This window comes from Pituophis catenifer, unplaced genomic scaffold (genome assembly GCF_029215685.1).
Source record: "Pituophis catenifer annectens isolate HBS135680 unplaced genomic scaffold, rPitCat1.0.hap2 SCAF_4, whole genome shotgun sequence".
Classification (NCBI taxonomy): Eukaryota; Metazoa; Chordata; class Lepidosauria; order Squamata; family Colubridae; genus Pituophis; species Pituophis catenifer.
Genome location: NW_027256884.1, coordinates 78,062,002 through 78,086,366, shown reverse-complemented (window position 1 = coordinate 78,086,366; position 24,365 = coordinate 78,062,002). Strand labels below are relative to the sequence as shown.

The 24,365-nt window shown below is 35.7% G+C and overlaps 1 protein-coding gene across 4 annotated transcripts in view; it reads right to left on the bottom strand.

Annotated features, from left to right (window-relative positions):
* Nucleotides 1–8,823: 8,823 nt before the first annotated feature.
* RUNX1 (RUNX family transcription factor 1) overlaps nucleotides 8,824–24,365 on the bottom strand; it is a 196,915-nt gene continuing 181,373 nt past the window's right edge. For 2 of the 4 annotated variants that reach the window (XM_070943527.1, XM_070943528.1), the window contains exons 6-7: nucleotides 13,097–13,258; nucleotides 8,824–9,317 (exon numbers count right to left, since the gene is read on the bottom strand). In XM_070943527.1, coding sequence (XP_070799628.1) covers nucleotides 8,824–9,317; nucleotides 13,097–13,258 — 656 coding nt within the window. The remainder of the gene's footprint in view (nucleotides 9,318–13,096; nucleotides 13,259–24,365) is intronic. The other 2 variants (XM_070943531.1, XM_070943530.1) reach the window with 2 other exon arrangements.

Sequence of the window (24,365 nt, the reverse complement as noted above, 5' to 3'; positions counted from 1 at the left end):
GCCACAACAGTATGCAGCTGGAAAGATGGATATAATAGCCACATCCCCAGTTTGTTCTCACGCCCAGATTAATGCTATAGAACAGCACTTCTCATAACTGCCAGATCTTCTCAATACACAATTATTACTCTATCTTCCCTGCCTTGAGGTTATTACCAATGCAATGCCCAAAATTTAGTCAGACAAATCTCATGAGGGATAATTCTCATTTCTCATCCAGTCAGGCTTTAATGATGCATGTTAGGTCTGCATCTCATTTATATGTTTTGTGGACAAAATTAGATTATTGCAGACAAATCTGGCATTTGGGTTTAGCTGCTGACTCTCACTAATGCAAAAGCTCAACATATTGCTGATGGTTGGCTGAAGGTTACATTCTCAGGGTGGAGAAGCAGGCGCTTCTGCCATTTCCATCATATTCAGGGCATCACATACCAATGACTCAGCTTTTCCAAGAAATAAATATCTTTTATGGTGGAGTTCAAATGTTAAACGAGAGGAAAAACTGGACATTACCACTTCATGCATTAAATCTCTCCTCTACTATCTATATGTGTCTGAACTGGGCCAAGGTTCTCAACTGAGAATGAACTTTGTTTAATTCCTAAGTGCCTTATCCACCAATCATGAAATGCTATTCAGATTAAGACAATGACCATCATTTTTTTTATTAATATGGCATTTTGTCAATATAAAAATTAAGGGAAAGCTTTCCTGAGAGATTGAAATTAAATTTATCCTGAAAAACTGGCATTCAGAAGGGAAAATGCTGACATGTTGAGAAAGAGATGAGTTTTATTGCATGTTAAATCAATGATACCATGATTCTAAAAGTTGGAGACCAAACATTAGATTTCAGATTTTAAAAAAACCTTTATTTTAAAGTCTGTGTTTTATCCCTTTATTTTACCTTTTTTCTTACAATTTTTGCCATTCCCAGACAATGACTCGAACTGATTAATAGTAGTCTGAGAAACTCATGGTCTCTGCAGTTTTAAAGAAGAGAGCAAACTTGTGAGGTCATGAATAAAACATTTCCAAAGCTAAACTGCTTATTTAAATATGGCAAATGCTTCAAATGCAAGTAAGCATTTTTCTGTTCACTGATTTTAATGAGAGTTAAGGAGACACACCAAAGTGAGAAATGTAATGAAGTAGTTAGATGGAGGCATGCTTAAAAGATTCCAATATATAATCCTCAACCAGCCACAAAACTAACTAGGTAACGTGGACAGTCATTAATTTTTTGCCTAAATTACCTCACTAGCTTGTTCTGAAGATAAATTGGGATGCAAAATTGTTGCAGAAATTGCTCATCATAAAGTGAGATCTCTCTCTTCTCCAGGGTTTTCTGTATGAACAATTATAATAATAAACAATCCAGTCTAAACATCTGGTTGACTGTGTGAGCAACCAAAATAATATTAATATATTGCCTGATACCCAGGATCTGTGGATAGTTTATAAATTACAAGTTAAAACATTAAAAAAAATAGCAAAAGACAAAAATGAAGAGTAAAGATGGCAAAAATGAGAAAACCTGAATGGAACACAGCAAAGTAACTCACACAGTCTAAAGGGGACTTCAGTGACTTTCACCAAAGGCCTGAGGTAAGAATCAGGTCTCCAAGGCACTTCAAAAAATAAATTGAATGGGGATCACCTGGATCTTGGGGGGAACCTCATACCAAACAGCATACCAAGTGTGTTACAGAGAAGGTGTGCTTCCAGTGTCCCGATATATAGCATTGCTTAATCAAAACTCCTAGAGTGTGCCAACCTTGACAGCAGATACTAGGGGAGACAAGGAATCCCTCAAGTAACCAAGCCTAATTCCATGCAAGATAATGGATAGATAATGGATCATTTATAGATAATGATCAGAAGCTTCAATTTCACCTGGAAGCAAACTGTCAACCATGTCTCACAGGGCTGAGAAAGGCAGAGCATAACTCGTCACTTGAGGATTCAAGGGCAGCCCATGATGGAATGTAGCTAATGTCCAAAGCTGAGTTGAGGTACTGTGAAGTCAAGAAAAAATATTAATGGATATGTATTCCCATAGAAAGATACTTGTGGATTTTTCTGTCTCAGGTGTCAAAATCTTGGGAATTATAGGCAAATCTTGGACTGATATGAATCTGGTTATTAAGAGCACATGCTGAAAAAAAATACAAGAAACTTTAGGAAAGGGACATTTGAGCTTTTTTTCTCATCAAATGGAAATTTAAACGTTCTTTGGATAGCAAGATTTCCATTTTTCTGGGAGTTTCCAAACTTACGATGAATAAGAGATTGATCTTCTCTGTTCTTCTGGGGCTCTTGAAAGTGCCAGAACAATTAGCAGAAATTAGTTTACCAGTGAAATAAATTCCCCAGAGAGACATTGAACTTCCTACATTGGCTGTGTTCCAGCAGAGGCTAGACACCATATATGACACTCTAGTGTGCACTGCAATCAAAGCACCAACCTAGTGTTCACAAAATTCAGTGAAATAATGAACCAATTTGATGCTTATTTACTTCTCAAACAGTTTATTTGTCATTGATACTAACTGTAATATTGAATGTACAGAAGAGTTATGGTACAAAGAAAGCAAGTTTCCAGTAGAAGTAATGCAACAGTCCAGCTGCTCTGCATGCTACTCACAATAAATTCTTCTGGACACATTGACCTTGTTATGTGGAAGGGCCTATGCAACTAGAGGCTTAATTGAGTGGGTAAAAATGGACTGTTCTCCCCATGGAAGAAAACACTATTGTTTGGGGAGAACCCCTTCTAAAAGTGACCCATATAACCAGATCAGGAAAAGATGTGGCAATTCTTGTACACTGTATAAGCTGATCATAAATACACCCAGGAAAAGTTGAATTCACATGTTCTAACATAGTTCTCAAAAGCAGCTCAATTTTCTCTTTATGTTGTTCACTCATCAAATTTACCACTTTACATCTCTTGAAACATTTCACTTTTATAACTTGGGTCTGCTACTTTTCAAATACCACAAATAACCCACAGTTGCTTGCACATTCTCCTACAACAAAAAAGCAAAGATATTTCAATGTGCCACATAAAACCATGCTTTAACTGTTTACAAAGTAATTAAAACAGTTCATCTTAAAACCTAAAATAATTAAGCTGGAAGAAAGTTCTCTACAGTATTTAAGAAAAGTGAATTCAGAAAAGGTGTTGTAAAGGAGGAAAATGTCAAATACTTACAAGCATTACCAATATGTTCTATGAAGCTTTTAAAACTTATTTACATACATAAATACAATTACCGTAAGTCTCATGACAACTTTTTTATGACAAGTAAAACAAAATAATTAGTGGATAGTATTGTCCAAGGGAAATTAACAAAAGGTTGATAGAATGGCAAAATGTTAAAAACAAAGGTTGGATTCTTTTTAAAGCAATTGTAACAAAATCTTCTGGAGACAGTAATGAGTACTTTATTTATAATTATGTGTCATCTGTTAGAAATCAGCTTGGCCTTTTAATAGAAATCTTAATATACAGAAATAAATAAGAACCATTTGCTCCACTGAATTATGACGTAGGAAAAATGTTATTTGAACAGCAGTATCAGAGGTTTTTTAACCCCAAACATTTAGTCATTTGAAATAAGTCTTACTTTTTCTTTTTACAGATAACTATGTTTATAATCTCAGTTACGGAATCTGATAGCCCAGCAGGTTATTTTTTTTAAATCAGTTCAGCTCAACTAAAATCAAATTCATTTCAATAAAGCAATTACTATTTGCTATTAAGCCAAGTATTTCATGATCTGTTTTACAAGATGGTAATATTGTTGAATTGGAGGGAAAAAATTGTCAGACAGAAAAATAAAGCAAATTGCTGTCAAAGGAATAGCTATTTTCAAGGATCAAAAGGAACTCCAATGTATAATTGGTTTGTATAGAATATAGAACAGCTGATGCTCTCCAAATGTTTTTTCATTTTGATGCCCAACATTTCTGATCAGTATTGAAATCAAGCACATCTTCAAAACACCTGCTTGAGAAAGGCAGTGTTAGAAAATACCTTTCACAGGGCTCCAGATGAATTTAATATATAATCAGCTTTACCAAGTTTGATTCTATGTTTTAGGAAAACAAAGCACTTCAAGAATGGGATCAGTAAGTCCTAAATTAAGTCTACCCAACTATGTTTCCTTAACCCAGGAATTTTCCTCTGAGGTGGCCACTTTGAGAGATTTAGTGTAATCTGGTGTCTTTCAACTATTGCATTTAATCTCCCCAAATGACAGGTTAGGGAAGGCTGCCATATAACATTAGGGAAGATTCTTCACCAGAGAGTGATCCCATATTTTTTTCGTAGAATCCAGTCATAAGAACCATTGCTCCAAAAGTGGAAGCATCACAGAGGTTGCATACTATTTAAAGGCAGGCAAAAACACTGGATTATAAATACATCACCTTGCAATTGTTCCTCCTGAATGAGATCCAACAGAAACGCAACAAATTTATTATCATGTGATGTCTGTATATTTGTAAAGCTCTATCTTTAGGAGTAACTTTGTTTTAGCATTTCTAATTACACAGCAATATTTTGCAGGATAAAATCAAATGTGATCGTCTTATAAAATTAAAGTTCAGTAAAGTGCTATTCCCCCCCCACCAAACTACTGAAAATATTTATGAAACCATTACAGTTATTCAAAGTGGATGGGGATGATGACAGATGAAATCCAATGCATCTGGAAGATATCAAGTTTTAAAAATGTAGATTCTCTATGCCTTATGGTCAGGTTCATACTTGAAATCCTGAATATACACTTTTAAAAGTTCATTGGCATTCATTTGTGACTAATTGCCTTTCAAATTCTAATACTGACAATGTCATGAGAAAGACAGTTTGGAAAAGCAAATCTGGTTAGTTTTTTTGGGGCGGAGGAAGGCAATGAATTAGAACATCTTAAATATTGGGTAAAGAGCCCACCATGAATAATAAAGAATATAATAAAGTAAGAAATAAGTAATTGTTAGTACTGTTACATTTTAATCTAGGGAGTGTTATATGAGTTTACTTCCAGGAAGATATTGAAAGGTATGAAAAGATAATAGTTGAAACATTAGATGTAGTGCTCTCAATTTAAGACCTTCCTACATGACTGCACTGTTTTCTGAATGTTTACGATATACTGTACAAAAAAGGATAGAATGGAACACATGTAAGAGGAAACCGGCACACCTGCAAAAACTGAGTCATAGCTCACTGGTGAAGCACATAGTTTGCATACAGAAGGACCTTGGTTTAAATAGCTGACATTGCCAACTGAAAGAACGGTTAGCAACTATTGTGAAAAATGCCTGATCGTGGAAAATTGTTATTGATAGCACATCAGGCATCCGCAACAAGCTGTCTATAAGTAGCATGGTATCTTCTAGACCCGCACTAAGTAATTTTTGTTCAAATTAAAGCAATATTTAAAATTGTTGAAAACTTCATGGGAACCCTGTGAAATTATAGCAACATCATAGGAGAGTGCTAAAGATTTTGCCAGTGGTGCTCAATGCCAGAAATATTGGCTGATTCTGAAGTAGATAATACCGGGCTATGTGAACAAGTAGCCTGGTATAAGGCAGCTTCCCCGATTCTTGTAAGTTTAGTGCATTCTGAATACATGCAAAGTGCTTACACATGGCCTTTTGCAACTTTTCATCTGAACCTGGCTGACATCTATAACACTGCATATGCCAACCAAGCACTTAAAGCTTATTGGCTTCTCCAGAATCTTACCCAACTCAAGCTCAGTGCTTTTTATTGTTACATTCTCAGAACATAGAGTGCTAAAATGGATTTAATCCAGTCTGTTTCTGGAAGAAGCTAGTGAATTGTGTTTATTGGGGCTTATTCTCAAGTAAGTAGAGAGGGTACTTATTTCTGCATAAATTGGAAGAGAAGTGTGCTATTTATTATTCATGGATGCGCCTAGATATGAATTCTTCTGATAGAAATTGAGAGCACTGGGTGGTCTTAAGGAATACAACTGCATTCAGATCCCACATAAACTAGTGATGCTCACCGTAATTTAAAGTGACGTCTTGTATGTTTGAGATGTATTAGAAAACAATGGCATTTTTAAACAACTACCAAGTTGAGCGATTTTATAAAATCCAAATAGAACCAAAGAAAAATGCACACCAAGTTACAGGGTGGGATATGCAAACATAATCATACATACAGATGTGAGGCCCACGTTCCATATGAACCAGTTGTTCTTAAGGGTTTGTTTCTGGACCATAAGCATCCTCAGAAGGCTGCAAGTTTGGATATTGGAAAGATGTCATGGTAGGGCTGCTTAGAATAGAATAACAGAGTTGGAAGGGACCTTGGAGGTCTTCTAGTCCAACCTGCTGCTTAGGCAGGAAACCCTAAACCATTTCAGACAAATGGTTATCCAATCTCTTCTTAAAAACATTATTACTTTATGGTATATGCTCTGCCTCTATCTACTTGTGGATAGTGGGGTCCTTTTCCTAGAGAGAGAAAAAGTATCTGCATTTTTCTTTATACGTTATGAACAAATATTTTTGTGTCCATAAATTACACCTTAGTTCCCAGGTGGTGGTGAAATCACCTCTCTGGAGTGGTAGATGAGCTTTCTTGATCTATTTTACCCATTTGGATTGCTCCCCCTTCCCCCAATGCACTTTAAATATAGCATATTGTTATTAATTTTCCTCTGAAAATCAGAATATTTGAATATTTTGAATATATGAATTTTAGTGGGGACTTTGGGAGTTACTCAGGTGACCAAAAACAGGTTCAGTAGTCTCAATGCTCAAGGTTGACTCAGCCTTCCATCCTTTCTAAGGTAGGTGAAATGAAGACCCAGTTTGTGGGGGCAATAAGCTGACTTTGTATAAAATATACAAAAGTATGAAGGCTATTGCTTAACGCATTGTAAGCCGCCCTGAGTCTCCGGAGAAGGGCGGCATATAAATCAAATTAAAAAAAAAAATGCTGCCCACACCTCTCTTTTATAAGGGTGCAAAGTAGCTGAGGATGAATGAGTGAATATCTGCCTGGAATGAAGAATCCCACACTTAAGTTATTATTTGTTTGAACTTCAATTATGTAAGATTGCTAGAAAATCCTTTGAATTGTGTGTCATATGGGGGGAGGGACCGCAATCAGAGGTGGGCGTCACATACTATAACAACCGGTTTACCCAGCACCCAACATGTGAGTGTGCGTGCCATACGCGTATAAGTGCGGTGTCACAAAACACGCCAATTCGCTCACGCGCGCCATCCACACATGCATGCAGGGTCAAAAAACACAGCAATTCGCTTGTGTGCACCATCAGCAAATGCGTGCAGTGTCAAAACCACAGCGATATAGGATGGGATTGTGCCTGGGCGGGTGGGCCGGCCCACCTGCAGATTGCAACCATTGGTTTGCCCAAACCGGTCTGAACCGGCAGCAGCCACTATTGACTGCAATGAACTTGGGTCTTCAAAACTGTGATTAGCATACAGCCTTAAATGAATTTTTAAATCTCCTACTAGGGCAAGGGAGAAAACTGGGATGTATTGTATTTTGACCATAATGTGGAATTTAATAGTCATTTAGAATGCTAATATTTAGTTGTGTTGTTTGATTTTTTTTCACTTATATTGTCTTTAAGAAAGTTGATGGAATATAAATATCATGCTGTACTAGAAATTCCAAAATATATACTCTGAGACAAATCTTTGCTTCCAGTGCCCAAGTCAGCATCCAAATGCGAACCTAAACTTCTTATTCAAAGACATTATATCATCATAACATTTTCAAAGAAACCTGGCTTCTCAATTGGACAAAAGTGACTTTGTTTAAATTATTGATGAGAATGAAATGGAGCTAAATGTAAACAATATTTCTAAATAATTAAAAGTCACATTATCCGTAATTATTCCAGCCATTTTATATGTAATAATTTTAAACTTTGGTTGCTACAAAATGTATGTGCTTATTTTCAAAGCATTATTTAAATAAAAGCATCACACACAAAAGTTCAATGCAGAGCATAAATATTGAGCAACTCATCATGTACTTTTTCAGTAGTTGAGAAGGACTGTAGGTTGTCACTCCTTTATATTAAAAAAATTAAATTACTTTTCTAGAAAAGAGGCTTTTGTAGATGCACTTAGCTGACAAAGTACAAGAAAAGCGAGCACATTATAAAAAAAAAGGATTAAATCTTTCTGCAGATTTTAAGGTGCCAATAAAGGAAGATGATACACAAAGAAGGATGAGTTGCAGCTGAAAAACATAATAAAAATAAAAACAATTCCTGTATTCTTTGGGATATACAACTTGATTAAAAAATTATTTCCAGGATATAAAAACTCTTATTCACAGCATTGCTAAATTAGAAGCATTCACAGTTTCTCTCTGAGAATTGTTGTATACTTCCTTTTAACTTACAGGTCAAAATGATTGATTAAATTATTTAAGATTGTATAAGACTAAATGCCTCAGCACCAGATGTCAAACAAAATACTTTAAATTTCAAAGTCTGAAACTCTGGACACATATTGAGTATCTATCCTTTTCCATATTTATAGTCAACATGAGTGAACAAAACTACAATCTTAAAATATTATTTTCTGAAGTTCAGACTTGGAAGAAGTCTATGGGAATGTAATCACTTCACTGAGCAAAATCAATCAGAGAACATCATAGCAATATTTCCAGAAATACTGACTTCAGAACTGATTGTTATTCTGTGTGAAAGACAAACATGGCAGTGCTCTCATTTGTCATATAAAAGCATGGATATTACCAGAATAGACACCTGTAATAATAATTCAATATGGTCGCCATACTGCTTCTTCTAATCTTGCTGTGGTTCCCATATTGGTGGGGGAGTTGCTATGACTGCCTTCAGTGTCCACAACATCATTTTGGTTTGGAAGGTTGGGATTGAGTAAAGTAGATCCGGTGGAAGCATTAGTGCAAGGAGGCAGAATACGTGGGGGAGACCGATCACCACCAGACATCATGGAGAATTGGTAAGATCCTGCTGATGTTCCATAGTAGAGATGATACGAAGGAGAGCTGGTCTGAAATGGGCTACCTTGAGCCTGAGAAGAACCTGGATAGGGAGGTGGTAGGTATGTGTGATATCTGGTGGCGGTGGTCATGGCAGACATACCAATTCCTATTCCTGAGCTGACTGGGGTTGGAGTATAGGTGAATGCTCCAGGATAGTGCATACGAGGATCAGAAATGGAAGGAATGGCAGAAAATGGACGATCAATTCCTACTCTTGGATCACTGAACGCTGTTAGGTCAGAAGCACCTGGTTTGGGAGAAAGAATATAAACATAAAACAGAGATAAACTGTAAGAAAAATACATGACTTTATTTCATTGAAGAGAAATCACTCAGATACACAGGTGGCCTTCATGACTTGTAGCCTGATTACAAGCCTGCAGTTTTACACATGTGCAACTGATAAATGTAGACAAGACCTCATTATCAGCAATAAAATGTTTTGTGTAATGTGGTTCTGTTATGAGGATGCTATTTGGAGTGGTTTTGGAAATTTTATACATGCACAAAATTGCAGATACACTTTTCCATCTGCCTAAAAGTAATTTATTTGAGGGTTCATATTCACAGTTATTATGCTGGATAACAGAAAATTAGATTTGATAAACGTAAAATAGCAAAATAAAATATTGCCTATTAACAATGAAGCTTTTGTAATGCTCTTGAATGCTTTTGAAATGTATGTCTTAAGTAAAAATAAATTAGCCACGATCTCTAGGGTACAAGATTATTCTCATGTGTTTTAGTATACACAGTATTGAAAATTACTGTAAGTATATATGTCTAGTTATTATTGGAGACATTAATATGAATAACTTATTACCAATTTTGTAATAGTTGTACTATGGAGGTGTTCTGTTTCTAAACTTAATATTAAAGTCTTTCATCTAACCACCAAAGTCATAAATTTAACCTTAATTCTCTATTCAGTAATCCTGTTTAAGATCCAATTAGTGACAAAACTGTGACTTTGTTCCTAGAAAGTGACAGCAGCTTTAGCTTTGTCCCCCTATTCACCAGTCCTGTTTCAAATAGTCATTTCTTTGCTACAATCATAAAAATTGAAAGAAAAAAGTATATTATTTTAGCAGTCTATAGTTATCTAAAGTAATTATTCGAATGCATATATATTCTAATATAATACATTTAATATAGCTTGTTTTTTTACCTTCTGTATTTTCTAAAAATTAATTCCTTATTTCATTATATTTCATTATATATAATATTTCATTATATTATATATACAAAGTCTATAAGCAACCTACTCATAGGTGGCAAATGCAATCAGGTCTCCAATCCAGTGAAAGGGGCCATACAGTTATCTTTTCAATGCTGCAATATCAGCCTTTTGGCCCACTAAACACCTAGCTGCTTGGAACTACCATTTCTTGATTGCTTTTCCTTTAGTATATTTCCATCCTGATGCATTTTGTAAATTGGGCAGTTAATGGGAAGTGTGGTAATATTTCATTAGTAGGAGATGAATCAGGCTTCTCTGACAGTTGGTCACACTGAAAAACAAACGAAGCTGAACCTTTCCACACATCCACCTTTCACATCAGTAATCCTAAAGGAGAAGAGAAGCCAAGCTAGTACCAAACAAGCAGACACTTCTGTTCATTTTGCAGGGATCTTTAAAGATTGTTAGCTATATGTGTGTGTGTGAGAGAGAAAAAGAAAGAGAAGGAGGGAGGGGGAGCTCTCTCCTCTCTCTCTCTCTCTCTCTCTCTCTCTCTCTCTCTCTCTCTCTCTCTCACACACACACACACACACACACACACACACACACACACACAGAAAGAATTTGTGAACTTCATTCCTTTACTCCTTTCATCTGGACTAGATAGAGTACTGGCTGCTTGGTCAACAGAAATTCGCAAAGTTTATAAATTTAGGAACTAAAAGCATTTTGAATAGCTTGTTCCCCATTTGAAATAATGAACTTCAGCTCCCTTCCTCTGCTGATTGAGGAACTCTCACTTCCCCTCCAAGGCCTCCCCCCTCCCACAGATGAAAGATAATGGCCTCTTAAAAGAGAGCTAGGAGACAGGCTCCAGTTAACAGAGACTTTGGCTCCCCTTCCTTGCCAGCTATTACAAGGCATTAAAATAACAATAAAGCAACCTTTCCTCATGGCAAGCCCTCCTTAGACACTGTGTGGAGTCTGCCTAAAAGGAATGTGTACGTACAGAAGGGAAAGAGTCAGAAAGGTGGGAGAAAGAAAACAAAAACAGTCTGCCCTGCGACTGGATTAAAAAGGGCGCTGCAAATATAGTGTCAGATTCTGAAAGCTTGTCAGCCTGCTAACCAGACTTCTTTGATATCCTTCAACAAGTTTCTCAGAAGGTTTCTGTGACAGCCTATAGTCGTAATTTTGGATGTGCCATATATAATCACCATCTGCCTTTCTTCTAAACAATGCTACTGAACACCTGGAAATGCCTCCCTCGCAGATCAGATTTCAAGTCTAAATGCCAGTTGTAAAGAGGACTGCCACTTTTTCCCTGGGAAGGTTTCCTGTGCTCCTTGTAGTAGCTGTGAGAGGCAGAAATTCAACTGCTGAGGCTGTAATCCAGCAGGGAAATATAGTAATAGAAATGTCATGTGCTGAACATCTGATTGTTGCATGTATCTATAAATGGAGCTGTGATGTCAGGAATGCCATTGTTTTGCATCCAGATGCACCTCTCAACAATAGGGGAAGGCAGAATTTCAGGCGTTTTATTCATAAGAGCAGGGGAAAATGGTATGCATTTTTAGGGACTGATAAGTTGAAAGATTACAATGGACTCCACTGGTATGGATGAAATTTATAAAATAAACCAAGCCTTCAAATTTAGGTAGCAGAGGGCAGGGTGAAGAATGTGAAAACAGCCAGCCTCCAAGCCATATAGAACTGCTGCATTGGAAATCACAAAATGGAACTTTTGCAATTTGAGCTGAGCTGTATCTAAGCCAAATTGGCTGTGGGGTACACAGGGTTGTGGGAAAATAGTGCCCATGATTGAGATAAACCAGTAGGGGAATTTCCCATCATGTTGATGAAATGATGGGGAAATAAAGTCACTGGCAAGCTTATCTATTCTTATATCATGCAACAACAATAATTAGCAACTCCTATCCAGGTGTGATTTATTCAAGCTGAAGCCAGTAAAAGTGTTCCAAGCTAGCATCTAATTGTAGGATTTTGGGGAAAACAGATAAAGTTTTAGATCATATTTTCAAAATATTGAAAATTCAAAAGGATTCACAAATATTTAAGTGCCACTGTATATCCCACTTTTCAGGAATTCAAGGCAGCATGCATACCATTCTTTTCCCAAAGTTACCCAATCAACTTCTGTTCTTGAGAGTTGACTATAACCCCCACCACTCCCCCCAGTGGCGCCAGTGTAATATCTTAAACTTGCTAGTTCCCTAACTTAGTGTTTTAAAAGTATTTAAAAGTATTTAGTAGACTAAGTATTATTCTGCTAATATCACATCTCTGACTGGCTACACTAATGTCTTGGGTCTGAACTCTTTTCTACACTTTAATTTGTTTATTATATATTTATCCCAATAAAACACAACATTTTTTGTTCTGGAAACTATCAGAAGAATTGTTATGGAGGGGACAGGAAATCCAACAGGGTAGAACCAAATTTCTTGAATTATATTACAGCTTGACACTGTAATTCATGCAAAAAACTGTAGCATTTTACTTGTTCAAGGGACAAGATTCTCCAAGCCACTTTTTTTTTTTTTTTTTTTTTTTTAATTTGATTTATATGCCGCCCTTCTCCGGAGACTCAGGGCGGCTTACAATGTGCTCAGCAATAGCCTTCATACTTTTGTATATTTTATACAAAGTCAGCTTATTGCCCCCACAAACTGGGTCCTCATTTAACCTACCTTAGAAAGGATGGAAGGCTGAGTCAACCTTGAGCCTTGGAGAGATTCGAACCAGCAGTAAATTGCAGGCAGCTGTGTTAATAACAGGGTGCTTTAAACCACTGTAGTACCAAGGCTCTTCTTAACACTTACTTGTTAGCCGGCTTGAAAGCTCTGCAGAAAGGGAGGTCATTCCACTAGCCCTTCCAGGTGAAATCGGTGTGGCTGGATGAACAGAAGAAGTTGCAATTGATCCCAGGTATTGGTAAGATGGATCATAAGGCCAGGGAGGAGATGGCTGAAGTTGCCTTGTATCTGAAATGGGGAAAATAGATGTGAAGAATAGTGGAATACATTTCTTAATCTAACATTAACCATAGAGCATCAATTCATGGTGAATCATCCAGATGCGATTTATTGCAGATTCTTGCAAGGATGGTTGCAAAATGTATGCCCACTGGTTGTTGTGTTACTATAGGATACAGTGAGACAGTTCTTTTATAAATGTCACTTAGTATAGTATAAATACTTTAAATTCCATGAGTAATAGATCACAAACACTAAATTCATATTGGCTGAATGGAACACAATAGCATTTGTTCTCTTTGTCAGAATAAAGCTTAGGGCCTCAGGATTATGTCTCCCTCTATGAACCTGCCTAATGGTTTATATCAGCAGTAAAGGCCCCTTCAAGGAGAGATGTCCATGGGGGCAAGGGGTAGGAAAAGATTAGGGTAATGAAAAGACATAGACTGCAATGTTGGGATGCAAACTCTTCCCCTTAGGCACCTACATGAGACATGCCTCATGATATACGATTACAAAAAGGTGCAGCTTGCTTGATGGCACCACAAAGCACATCTTATTATTTTGGAATCTTCAAGGACGGCCAAAGATAAGTAGTAGTCTTCTCAAGCACCCTGTGGCCAGAAGGTTACTTTTGTGACCCATAGGAAAGTTTTTCCTCCTCAACAGTTCCCAGACTCTAGAATGCTTTACCCAGGGACACACGTTTGACTCCAACTTGCCCAACATTTAGGCAAATGGCAAAAATGTAACCCCTTTTGTCTAGCTTTGAATCAATTACGGTAATTACAATGACCTTGACTTTAATTTGAATTTCCTTGGTTTTTCTGCCCTTTATTTTTGCATTTTGTTTTACTTTTGTAAGATGCCTTGAGTATTCATATAAAAAAATATACTGGTATATATTTGTAATGACATAGACAAATAAGGATCAGCATGCCTATTTTATTTTAAAACTCTATTTGCAGACATACTAATGGTTTTGAGGAAGGAAGGAAAGATTATAAAGGGTAAATATCTGTACATTAAATTATTCTTTGCTAATGTAGGACATCATATCAAATTATAAATGATCTTCATGGTCAGACTGCAAATAAGTATTTATACTTTATTTATTTATTTAGTGTTACTGAATTATCTAGATCAACAAATCTTGACCATACCAAATAAATCCCACAAATCAACAACTTATGTAAAGCTCCCTGGAGGAGGGCAGGTTATAGTCCTTACCCAATTTTGTACCATATGCTTGTTTTATATACATATCTATTATTCTGGGGTTCTCATGTAAATTTCTAGGAATGGACAAGTTTCAACATCTGGATTCCTAACATATTTTGCTGTCATGAGTTGGGGGGATTTAAAAAACTTCATTGCTAGAAATTGCATATAGCAGCTTTCTCATTAGGTACTAGCAAAAGTGTCAACAAGTGCCCTCTGTCAAACATTTTTTTTAAATGGAAAAAAGCTCTGAGCTATTTTCATGCATCTTCTGAAGATGTTACCTAAATATAAATACTATGGCTGACCAAAGAATAGTTTGACAATTTATCTAATCAGCTAAAAGAGATCTTCAGAGAAAAGCTGCCCAAAATTTCCTGTCCCATATCAAATGAGATTAAATACCCTATACTTCCGATTCTACAATTCTTTCCTCATTTTGGTATATGTAAGTTCACCTTTTTCTAGTTTAGGACAGAATGGTGAATTTCCATTTACTCAACTGCTAAATCTAAACTTTAAAAGTTTTCTATCAGAATATACCAGTATGTGGAAAATTCTGCAGCCTTTGGCTGTGTTCACACTATGTACTGAAATAAAAACCTAGCCAAGCACATCTGTGTTCAGTAAATTTTTTTAAAAAAAAGAGTTACTCAAATGGAGCATTATTAGTTTACTTAAATATTTACAGCAAGGAGTTTAAAGCAGTAAATAAGTAAAGGTAATACAAGGAACCAACCATTTTCAATTTCTGAGACCAAAACAGAGTGCAGCCTGGTTCAAAACACCACCGTTTTTAGCCCTATTAAAAATCGGCCTTTCCCCGAGATAATGAGACATGCAGTCACCATTGACCTGCACTTTACTTTAGTTATTTAGAAAAGTATTCAGTCCTATAAATCCAGAAAGCTGGGAACTATCTTTGCAAATCACATAAGTGGAAACAGAACCTATTTGGACAGATATCAAACACTGGACTGTCTCTAGAAGTCTGGCTTGCAGAACATAAAATTGCAGTGACAGCTGAGCCACTACTTTGTGTTTCCATTTGTTAGCACTTCTGTACCACTTGAAGTGATGAGACAATGACTGCCTTTTGAGAAAACCAAATCAAAGGGCCCTGACTTGGCTTTGTATTTAGCCTGTTGCATGTAATTGTAACTCCACAAAAAATATGGGTATGCAAAGACATAAAGATTTAACTAAACAAGTTCTTTTTATCTAAAGTCCTTTGTGAGGAGGTGGAGTTCATAACTACTAAAAATATCAAGTGAAGATCAGAATATGAGAAGTTAGAACAACTGTGAATGGCACCTTATGAAAATGAGATGCTATACCAGTTTTGTCTTTATGAACCTTACTAAAAACCACCAGCTGCTAAAGACTTGGTTGATGATCTCAAATCAATATGTGATGTTTCAGAGAAGATTCTATTCTGAATTGCTTTCACATGTGCTCAACTATACATTTCTTCCATTGCACTTTACCATTAATCTGCAATGATACACACATAATCTTTATAAATTTATATAATTAGCTTAAAAACATTCATTTTATATACTATACAACATATTTTGAAAGTTTGGAGTAGAGAATTCTATTAGAATATTTGAAGGGTGCAAACTCAGTGGATAAGTGTTAATATGGACATTACATCAGAAAGTACAGATCAGATCCTTCTGTAACAGAATTGACAAAGATTGAATTCTTTAAGCACTCCTCAAATTCACCTTCCCACCATGAAAGTCCTGATAATTTTCAATTTTCTTTTTCCTCTTAGATTGCCTGCTGCTTTATTTTCCTTTTCTCCTTAACCTAGGTTATTTTTCTCCAAAGTTTTTATTTGCCCCTACTTATTTTGTTTCCCTTGATATTTTTTTCAAACCATGCCCCATATCTTTCCAGAAAAAGAACAATTCAGCCAATCTATACCACATTTTTTCTGATTATCCAAGTCCTGTGTAATGGACAAGCAATTATGCCAACAACTGCTGAGCAGCTTCATAGCAACAGATGAGGAGATATCAGCCTTCTTCAACCTGGCAATATTCAGAGGTGTTGGGGCTGGTGTGCCTGTGTGTGTATATGTTTGTGTGCATGCATCTCTATGTACGTGCATCTGTATGTGTTTGTGTGTATGTGTGAAGAGAGAGAGAGAGAGAGAGAGAGAGAGAGAGAGAGAGAGAGAGAGAGAGAGAGAGAGGGAGAGGGAGGGAGGGAGGGAGGGAGGGAGGTACGGAGCTTCAGATACAAAGTTATTGATTCTAATTCCAAGATCAGAGATTTTGCTATTCTGCTGACTTCAATAAATGTAGGACATGTTTCTCCCACAACTTTGGTGTTCTTCCAAAAACTTCATCCAGCAAGCTATATTAATAAGGAATATAGGAGTTTTAGTCATAATACATGTGAAAGCTACTAGATTAAGGAAGCTGCTTTACTGAATTATGCAGTTACAATAGGAAATAAAGATTTATATACATTCCGATAGCAAAATGAGGCTTCAGTATTTTTTAGACAGAGCTAAAAGGAGCAAAATGAAAAGAATCACATTGATTATTCTATTATCAGTTTAGATCATTTGCAGCCTATATATAGTGCTTTTTATTATAACAAGTACTATTCATTTCTGCATTTTATAGTATGAGAATGTATACGTAAACAATTATTGCAACAAAACACTTCACGGTGGGAACTAAACTACAATAATTCACAATGTGCTTAGTTAGACTCGTGTATTCATGTTGCATGCGTCCAGCTTCCTGTCAAGCTAGCTATTACATACAAAGCATTGTACCATAATTCATGCCCCATCATGATTTACAGCCACAGAAAATTTGTGTTTGGTTTCTTAAACAATAACAACCCGACAACCATAATTAAACAGGGCGTACATTGCATAATATTTAGTACTTTCATACAATAAGCTTTGATAATATATTCATATCTATAAGAGAAAATGTATATATTAAAAATGGGTGAGCTAAATGCATATGAAAAAAGAAGCTCCACTATTAGTCGCTTCTTAGAAATATAGGGATTTAAAAAAAATATATCAGTATATGCAGCAATATGGACCTTATAATTGGTGGAAGTGTATCTTCCAAGAAAAATACTTTTTTATATACTGACCATTGGGTGGCAACAGAGAGCTTCTTGCACAGTCTTAAGCACCGCGTAATGCTCAATTTGATTCCTCAGTTAATTAGTATAATTAAGTTCTGGGGCAACTCCGTACTGCCATAGATTATGTTGATATATTTTACAATTTGATATCTTAGTTTCAAAAATACATAATGTGCCAAACCAGACTCATGTGTAAATATCTCTGTAACACAAGAGTCCACCATTCTAAGGACACAGAATGCTCAGTGTATAGGTGGCTGAGAATAGATATAGATTCTGTAATAATGCATTGTAGTAAATCACAACAAAGATTATCTAACTCTCGGTTAATATAAGTTAAAATATCTGTAGAATCTGAGAATCTGTAGAAAATGAGTATGTGATATTGTCCAGAATAGCTGTAATTCAATCCATAGCACATAGAGCAAGGAAAGTATTTTCAATTATTAGCAATTATTAGCAATTGGAAAAGAATATTTTTAACTACAAAATCTAAGTTTTCACCAGCTTCATCATGTCACTTTGTTTAAACATTTATTCATAAATAATAATACATTTTGGAGGGAAAATGTATTAGAATGAAATTAAGAAACATGCATGAGCTTACACCAGTGTTCCTATTAGGAACTGTGGTTGGTTCTGATCATATCTGGAAGATCTGATGGTGATGTTTTTGCCTTTAAGGGGTGGAGGGGGGTAGGGGAGGAGGAGCAAGTCTAGCTTGAAAAATAGGTGAAATTTGGAGATGTTATTTCTATATTGTAACCTACAGGCTTTACAACCGTAAACTACCGCCCTTGCAAAGAAAATCAGTCAGTGAACTCTCAGAATGGCAGCTTGCCATCTTTTGGAACCACAAGGCTACCTTTGGAAGAAGGTCATAATTGTACAAGCCAATCCAGAGTTCACCAGAGGCCAGATATTGCCATTCTTTTCAGCTTGGGGGCATTTAAACAGGCTGGATATTACAGTGATACAACGTGTTGCTGGAATCATTTTTGAGCAGGATGTGAATCAATAGTAAACTGCCAAGATAACAAATACCTTTTTGTTATAATACAGAAACCCACATCCCTGCAAAGAGTAGTAACTAATTTTATTTTTCTTTCTTAGTTTTCTTGAATGCCCTTTTTTTTAGAAAAAAATATGAATTTACAACTAAAGGCATTATGGGAAAAGACAATACAAGTAGCCACAAATTAATTTGTCAGATATTAATTAGTCTTCTTACTAGAATGAACCACTCATTGTAAATCTGCTTTTGTCACTTTAAACCAACAACTATGATATGACAAATACAACCCACCATGGAACACAATTTCTTATCATTTTAAAATAAACATTGCAAATAACATATGAATTGGAAAACTATCTGAAAGATAAATAAGCACAAATTGAGTTATGTGGCAGTGATCTATTAGGTTGGTGGAGACCAATTCTGAATAAAAGTGTCTACATTAATGTTTTTTGTGGAACTTTTGCTGCTTATTTTTGAGCCAAGGCTAATACTTTTAACTAAAATTAGTAAATAAAAAGGAAAAAAAAGTATACAACGTGTTATGTGAAAGGCTATTCACTAATTTTTTCAATTTCTTAATAACCTTCATCCAAAATGAATAACTAAATGTTTGGTATACATTACTACTGGAGAGGTAATACATACTAATCTGATTATAATTCAACAAAATAATCTAAAATAACAGAGTTGGAAGGGACCTTCTAATCTAACCCCCTTCACAGGCTCAATAATGATTTTGATTGATACCACACACTTCATTTTCATTCTTAACAAGTTGTTGAAATAGGTATTAAAAAAATCTATAACACAAGGAATTTCAAGCTTAAAGAATCCATTCCCAAGAATTTAGGAAGAGTCTCAAAATAAATCCAAGCATTCTGGCAGCATTTAATATGAGAGATTTATAAAATATATTTTATAAAATATAAAATAATATTAATATTATTTCTTTCAATAGCTTTACATTACTTTAAAAAAGGGAAAAGCATACATACAAGGCATGGCAAAAGACATATCCTTATCTCCACCCATTTTGTATGTCTGTCATAAAAACAGTATGCATTACATTGTGCATTTGTCATCTTGATCTTGCAGGTACAGCACTATTTCTTATTTTTCCAAATGTTTGCATATTATCACACCAACAAAACGTGTTCAATGCTTAAATCTCTTTATTATCTTGCACTCTTGTCAGTTTAATTGGTTTAATTTTTTAATCCTCTCTTTAATGTTCAATCTACTTAGACTTCCCACTGTTTCCTCAATATATAAAATCCATTGGTAGACAGGTTTGTACAGTACCACGCTCTTGCAAGTATTTGTGGACACAGCATGCACTCATAATAAATCAGTTATCTTAATAATAGCTCTGTGTCCTAAATATAGGGCTAGGTCAACTGAATGCTTCAAATAATACATTTTAATTAGCCTACACATCCAGAACTTAGCCTTTGAAGGTATGCTTTTAAAAGGTCTTCCATCAACCCCAGCTGGCTGATTTTTCTTTCTTTCCTTCATATTTTCCTTCTATACAAACAGCAAAGTGTGACTGAATCCTTGCCTAATGCTGCTTTTTAATGACAATATCATTTCCTGGTAGCTGGATTACTCAGGACATTGAAAAAGGAGGAGTTTAACAAAAGACAACTTCATCACTATGAGTAGCAGGCATATAACATAATTATTGACTTATCTTTGAGAATACCAACATGAGAAGCTGGAAAATTACAGAGGAAATTGTACAGTTCTATCACCAGCTATTTCATTATGAAATTACTTTTACTCAAAGCAACTAATAAGGGAAAAAAGTGCTTGTATTTTATTTTTTTTCTTTATTATTTTTTTTAAAAATACTTATTTTTAAAAAATGAAAAATGCAACAAAGTTAAAAAAAGTATAATGCATAATTTTAGCAAGTTTCAGATGGATTTTTAAAAAATAACGTTTTGCAAATAATTATAAGAAACTTTCCTTTGGGATAATTAAAAAATTGAATGAAAATTACCTGGTGTTTTCAGACTTCTCAATTCAATGTTTCCTAATAACTGAAAAGAGTTAACAATTTTCAAAAGTGGTTAGAAAAGGAATTATGTGAACTCAGCACCTTTTGAAGGTATCGACTGTAGTTTGAACAAAATGGGTTTTGCATAGCCATCTTCAGTTCATCATTTCTTCCTTGGAAGACCTGTTGTTTTCCATATTTCTGTGGATATTCAATCAAGTTCTCTAGCCTTCTGACTTTGTAAAGTCTAACTTCATCTTCTAATTCTTCTTGTCAATAGGGAATATCTTCCAACATATCTTTTATTATTTTTATTTTTTATTAGTTTGATTTATATGCCGCCCTTCTCCAGAGACTCAGGACGGCTTACAATGCTTTTAAGCAATATCCCTCATACTTTTGTATATACCTGCTTAGTAGGGCTTTTGGCCCCCCCTAAGCGGTGTTCTGTTTTATACAAAGTCAGCTTATTGCCCCCACAATCCGGGTCCTCATTTTACCTACCTCGGAAGGATGGAAGGCTGAGTCAACCTTGAGCCTGGTGAGAATTGAACTCACAGTAATTGCAGGCAGCTGGCAGCTAAACACTACTTTAACAGTAGTTTAGTCCACTGCACCACCAGGCTCTTAGCTCTTGGATGTTAACATCCCCACTGTACAGAATTTCAATATTCTTCTACTATATTTGTTTGATCTTCTTTACAACAGCTGTGTCTATTCATCTTTAATAGATTGATTTGTGGTCAGAATCTCCTGAATCTGGAGATCTTTTCGAAAACTTCCTTTGTTGCTCCAAATCTGTTACCATCTTTAATATCTTTACAGATGTTATTGTAAATATTGCACCCTGCCTCTTCTAACAGTTCTTTTAAAATTCCTTATTAATTTCCTCCCTGAAATCTTTCTCTTTCTTTTCACTTTGGCTTTTCTTCTGGACAGTTTTTGCCTTCATTTGGTCTTTTGCAGTCTCTTTTCATACTTTTTTGTCTCTTTGATTTCATTTCACAATTCATCTGGTTCCCTGCCATTGAGGTGCAGGACTTCAAAGAGATTCCTGATATTTCCCCTTGCAACTGCTGGATAAATGGTCAAAATCATATCATGGAAAGCGTTGACTTCTCTCTCTCTCTCTCTCTCTCTCTCTCTTATGCTGAATCAGGGTTATGTTTGATCTTGGGGTGGGTGGGGTGGGTGGCGTGGCTAGGGTGGGCGTGACCAGCTTGACATCACTTGTATCAGAGGCGCCTGTGGTGGCCTGAGTGCTCTGCCAGTGAAAACGGGGGGTCGGGGGGGGGCGGGGGGGGGATGGGATGGAACAAAGCATAATACAAAAAAAGAGGAAATATAGAATATTGGATATAACCATCTACTTTTAAAAATTGATGTGATGTAATATCAAGTCTTTATGCAGTATTGTAAGGACCTCTGCAAGAATAATTGTTTTCATTCTATCTTCTTTGTTGCATCCAACTCCTGCTAGTTGTGAACAGAAAGCATGATACTAGTGTGCTTTTGCCCCCCATCCCCAAATTACTAAAGGTTGGCAAGAAATTGGCTGATACTTAAATAACATCTTATAGCATTTTTTTATAAAAAACTAAATATGCAATATGTAACTTACAATCATAGCATTTTACATAAAACATACAATAGAGAAAATTATCTGTGATGTGCAGATAGGAGGAAAACCTAACATTTATACAAAATAGGGAGAATCAAATATGTAAAATAATGGCACCCTATGTGTTAACTGCAAGGAATCCTGCCCTTGCTCTATGTTTCTAAACCCAGAAATTAAGTTAACTAATACAGCAGCTGCAAAACTGGTGTTAAAAGTTGTCCCTTAGCAACAAGCAGCCTATAACATTTTGTATCAATTGCAGTTTCTAAATCATATTTAAAAGCCATTCTAAGTCAAGTCATTAGAGAATAGTCTAGAACACTGTTAAATCTTAAATAATCTTAGCCTTAAAGTTGCCAAGGTTGTAAAACACTGGTCTAAAGTAACGAAGGAGTGAAAGGGGCATGAAGGACCATTGCTTCAAAGAAAATGCATCTGATGCACCCAAACAAAGCTAGGCAAAGGCTGCTCTGGTCATGGCTTCCAGCTGCTGTGAACTGAAGAACATCTCATATTGTAGATCCTCTCCTTGGTGGGATCTCCTTCCTTTCTAGGGAGCTGAGAGGGAGCCAGATCAATTTTGGACAAACAGCCCTTTTAACTGCATTTTCTCATATAACTAAAAAGTACACAGTTATAATGCACCTAAGGTTTCAATATCATTGTCAAAGTTACTTAGGTTCTTTAAAAAGACATAAGTACCTTTAAGCAATGCCCTAATGCCCTAATGTTTGCTTTTAATTTAGAGCTTTTGTGGTTTTACTGAGGCATTAAAACCATTTAAGAAGTTCTAGAGAAGCTTGGGCCTTTGAAATGACTTTCACAGGAAGCTGAGATTAGTCCATTTTAAATTATATCTCAGATTGCAGGCCTCAGGACCTAAACTGTAAGTGGTAGGTTGCTATTTTTGTCATAATACTGAGAACTCTGCAGTATTTGGAAATACTTAATGCAAGCATTTTAATTGTAGAACTTGCATAGTTTTATTCAACTATTTCCTCTGCATGAGGAGAAAAATTTGAAAACCTGATTCTATTGCATCCCAAAAGTTCAAAGCCAGTTTTAGACTAAAATATCACAAAGTTAAAATCATAAACTATGAAATAAGGCTAGTTTGATAGTTCCTAACAAAGAAGAATCCTTACCTAAGGATGTTGACAAATAATGACAAATAGGAATAGTATATTATTTCATAATAATTATGTTAAGATATGGAATGAAATTTAAAAAGATCTATGCTAAGATGTAAGAAACTACAATTGTCATTGTTGGGGAGAATTTCTGTGATAAAAATGAACGTTCTGCCTAGAATGATGTCAGACAATGCTTTTTGACTACTGATGCACCCTTTAAACAATGGCAAAAAGATATCTAAGTTTGTATGGTAAGGGGAAAAGCCACAAGTTAAATATAATGTATTATAAAATGTGTTTACAAAGGAAAGAGACGGATTGAATCAGTCACTTTGTCTCGGCTCACAATATCAGGCTCAGGCAATAAGTTGATCAGTCGATCCAATGGATCAGCACATGGTTGATCTGAAGGGAAAAAAAGTGGACCCTGAATTTGTAGGAAAATGCTAGGGAGAAAAAATGGTACACTGGATATTTCAGTATATACTGCATCAAAAGTAGATTTACAGATAGGAATTACAGCATATACTCTAGCTGCATGAAGAAATTTTTGAAAAGAGAATCTGCTGTAGAATCCTAAAAAAGTAAACAATAAAACAAGACCCCCCCCCCCCCGATTTCTATGATCTCCTAGCAGTGGATCAAAAGATAGAAGGTTTTGGACCTAGGATAGTAAAATAGAACTTCCAAATCCGCTGTTTGTTTTGGGCTGAAAACAAAACACATTTTTCATTTTGTGTGTAACTCTACTATATCATTTTTTTTGGCAACAGTATAGAAGTAGTTTACTCCTGCTTTCTTTCTAATGTTATTTCAACTTCCCTATTTAGTCTACTGCTTTGGACATTCCCGCCAATCTTCTATTCAAGTATTAACTAGGTCCCCTCTGCAGTTACACAAAGTCACTCAAGTTTTGCCTCCTGCTTAGACTAATCTAATCAGCACCTGGATTTTCTGCACATTTTTTTGGCTTCTTTCTTTCATTATCAGTAGCT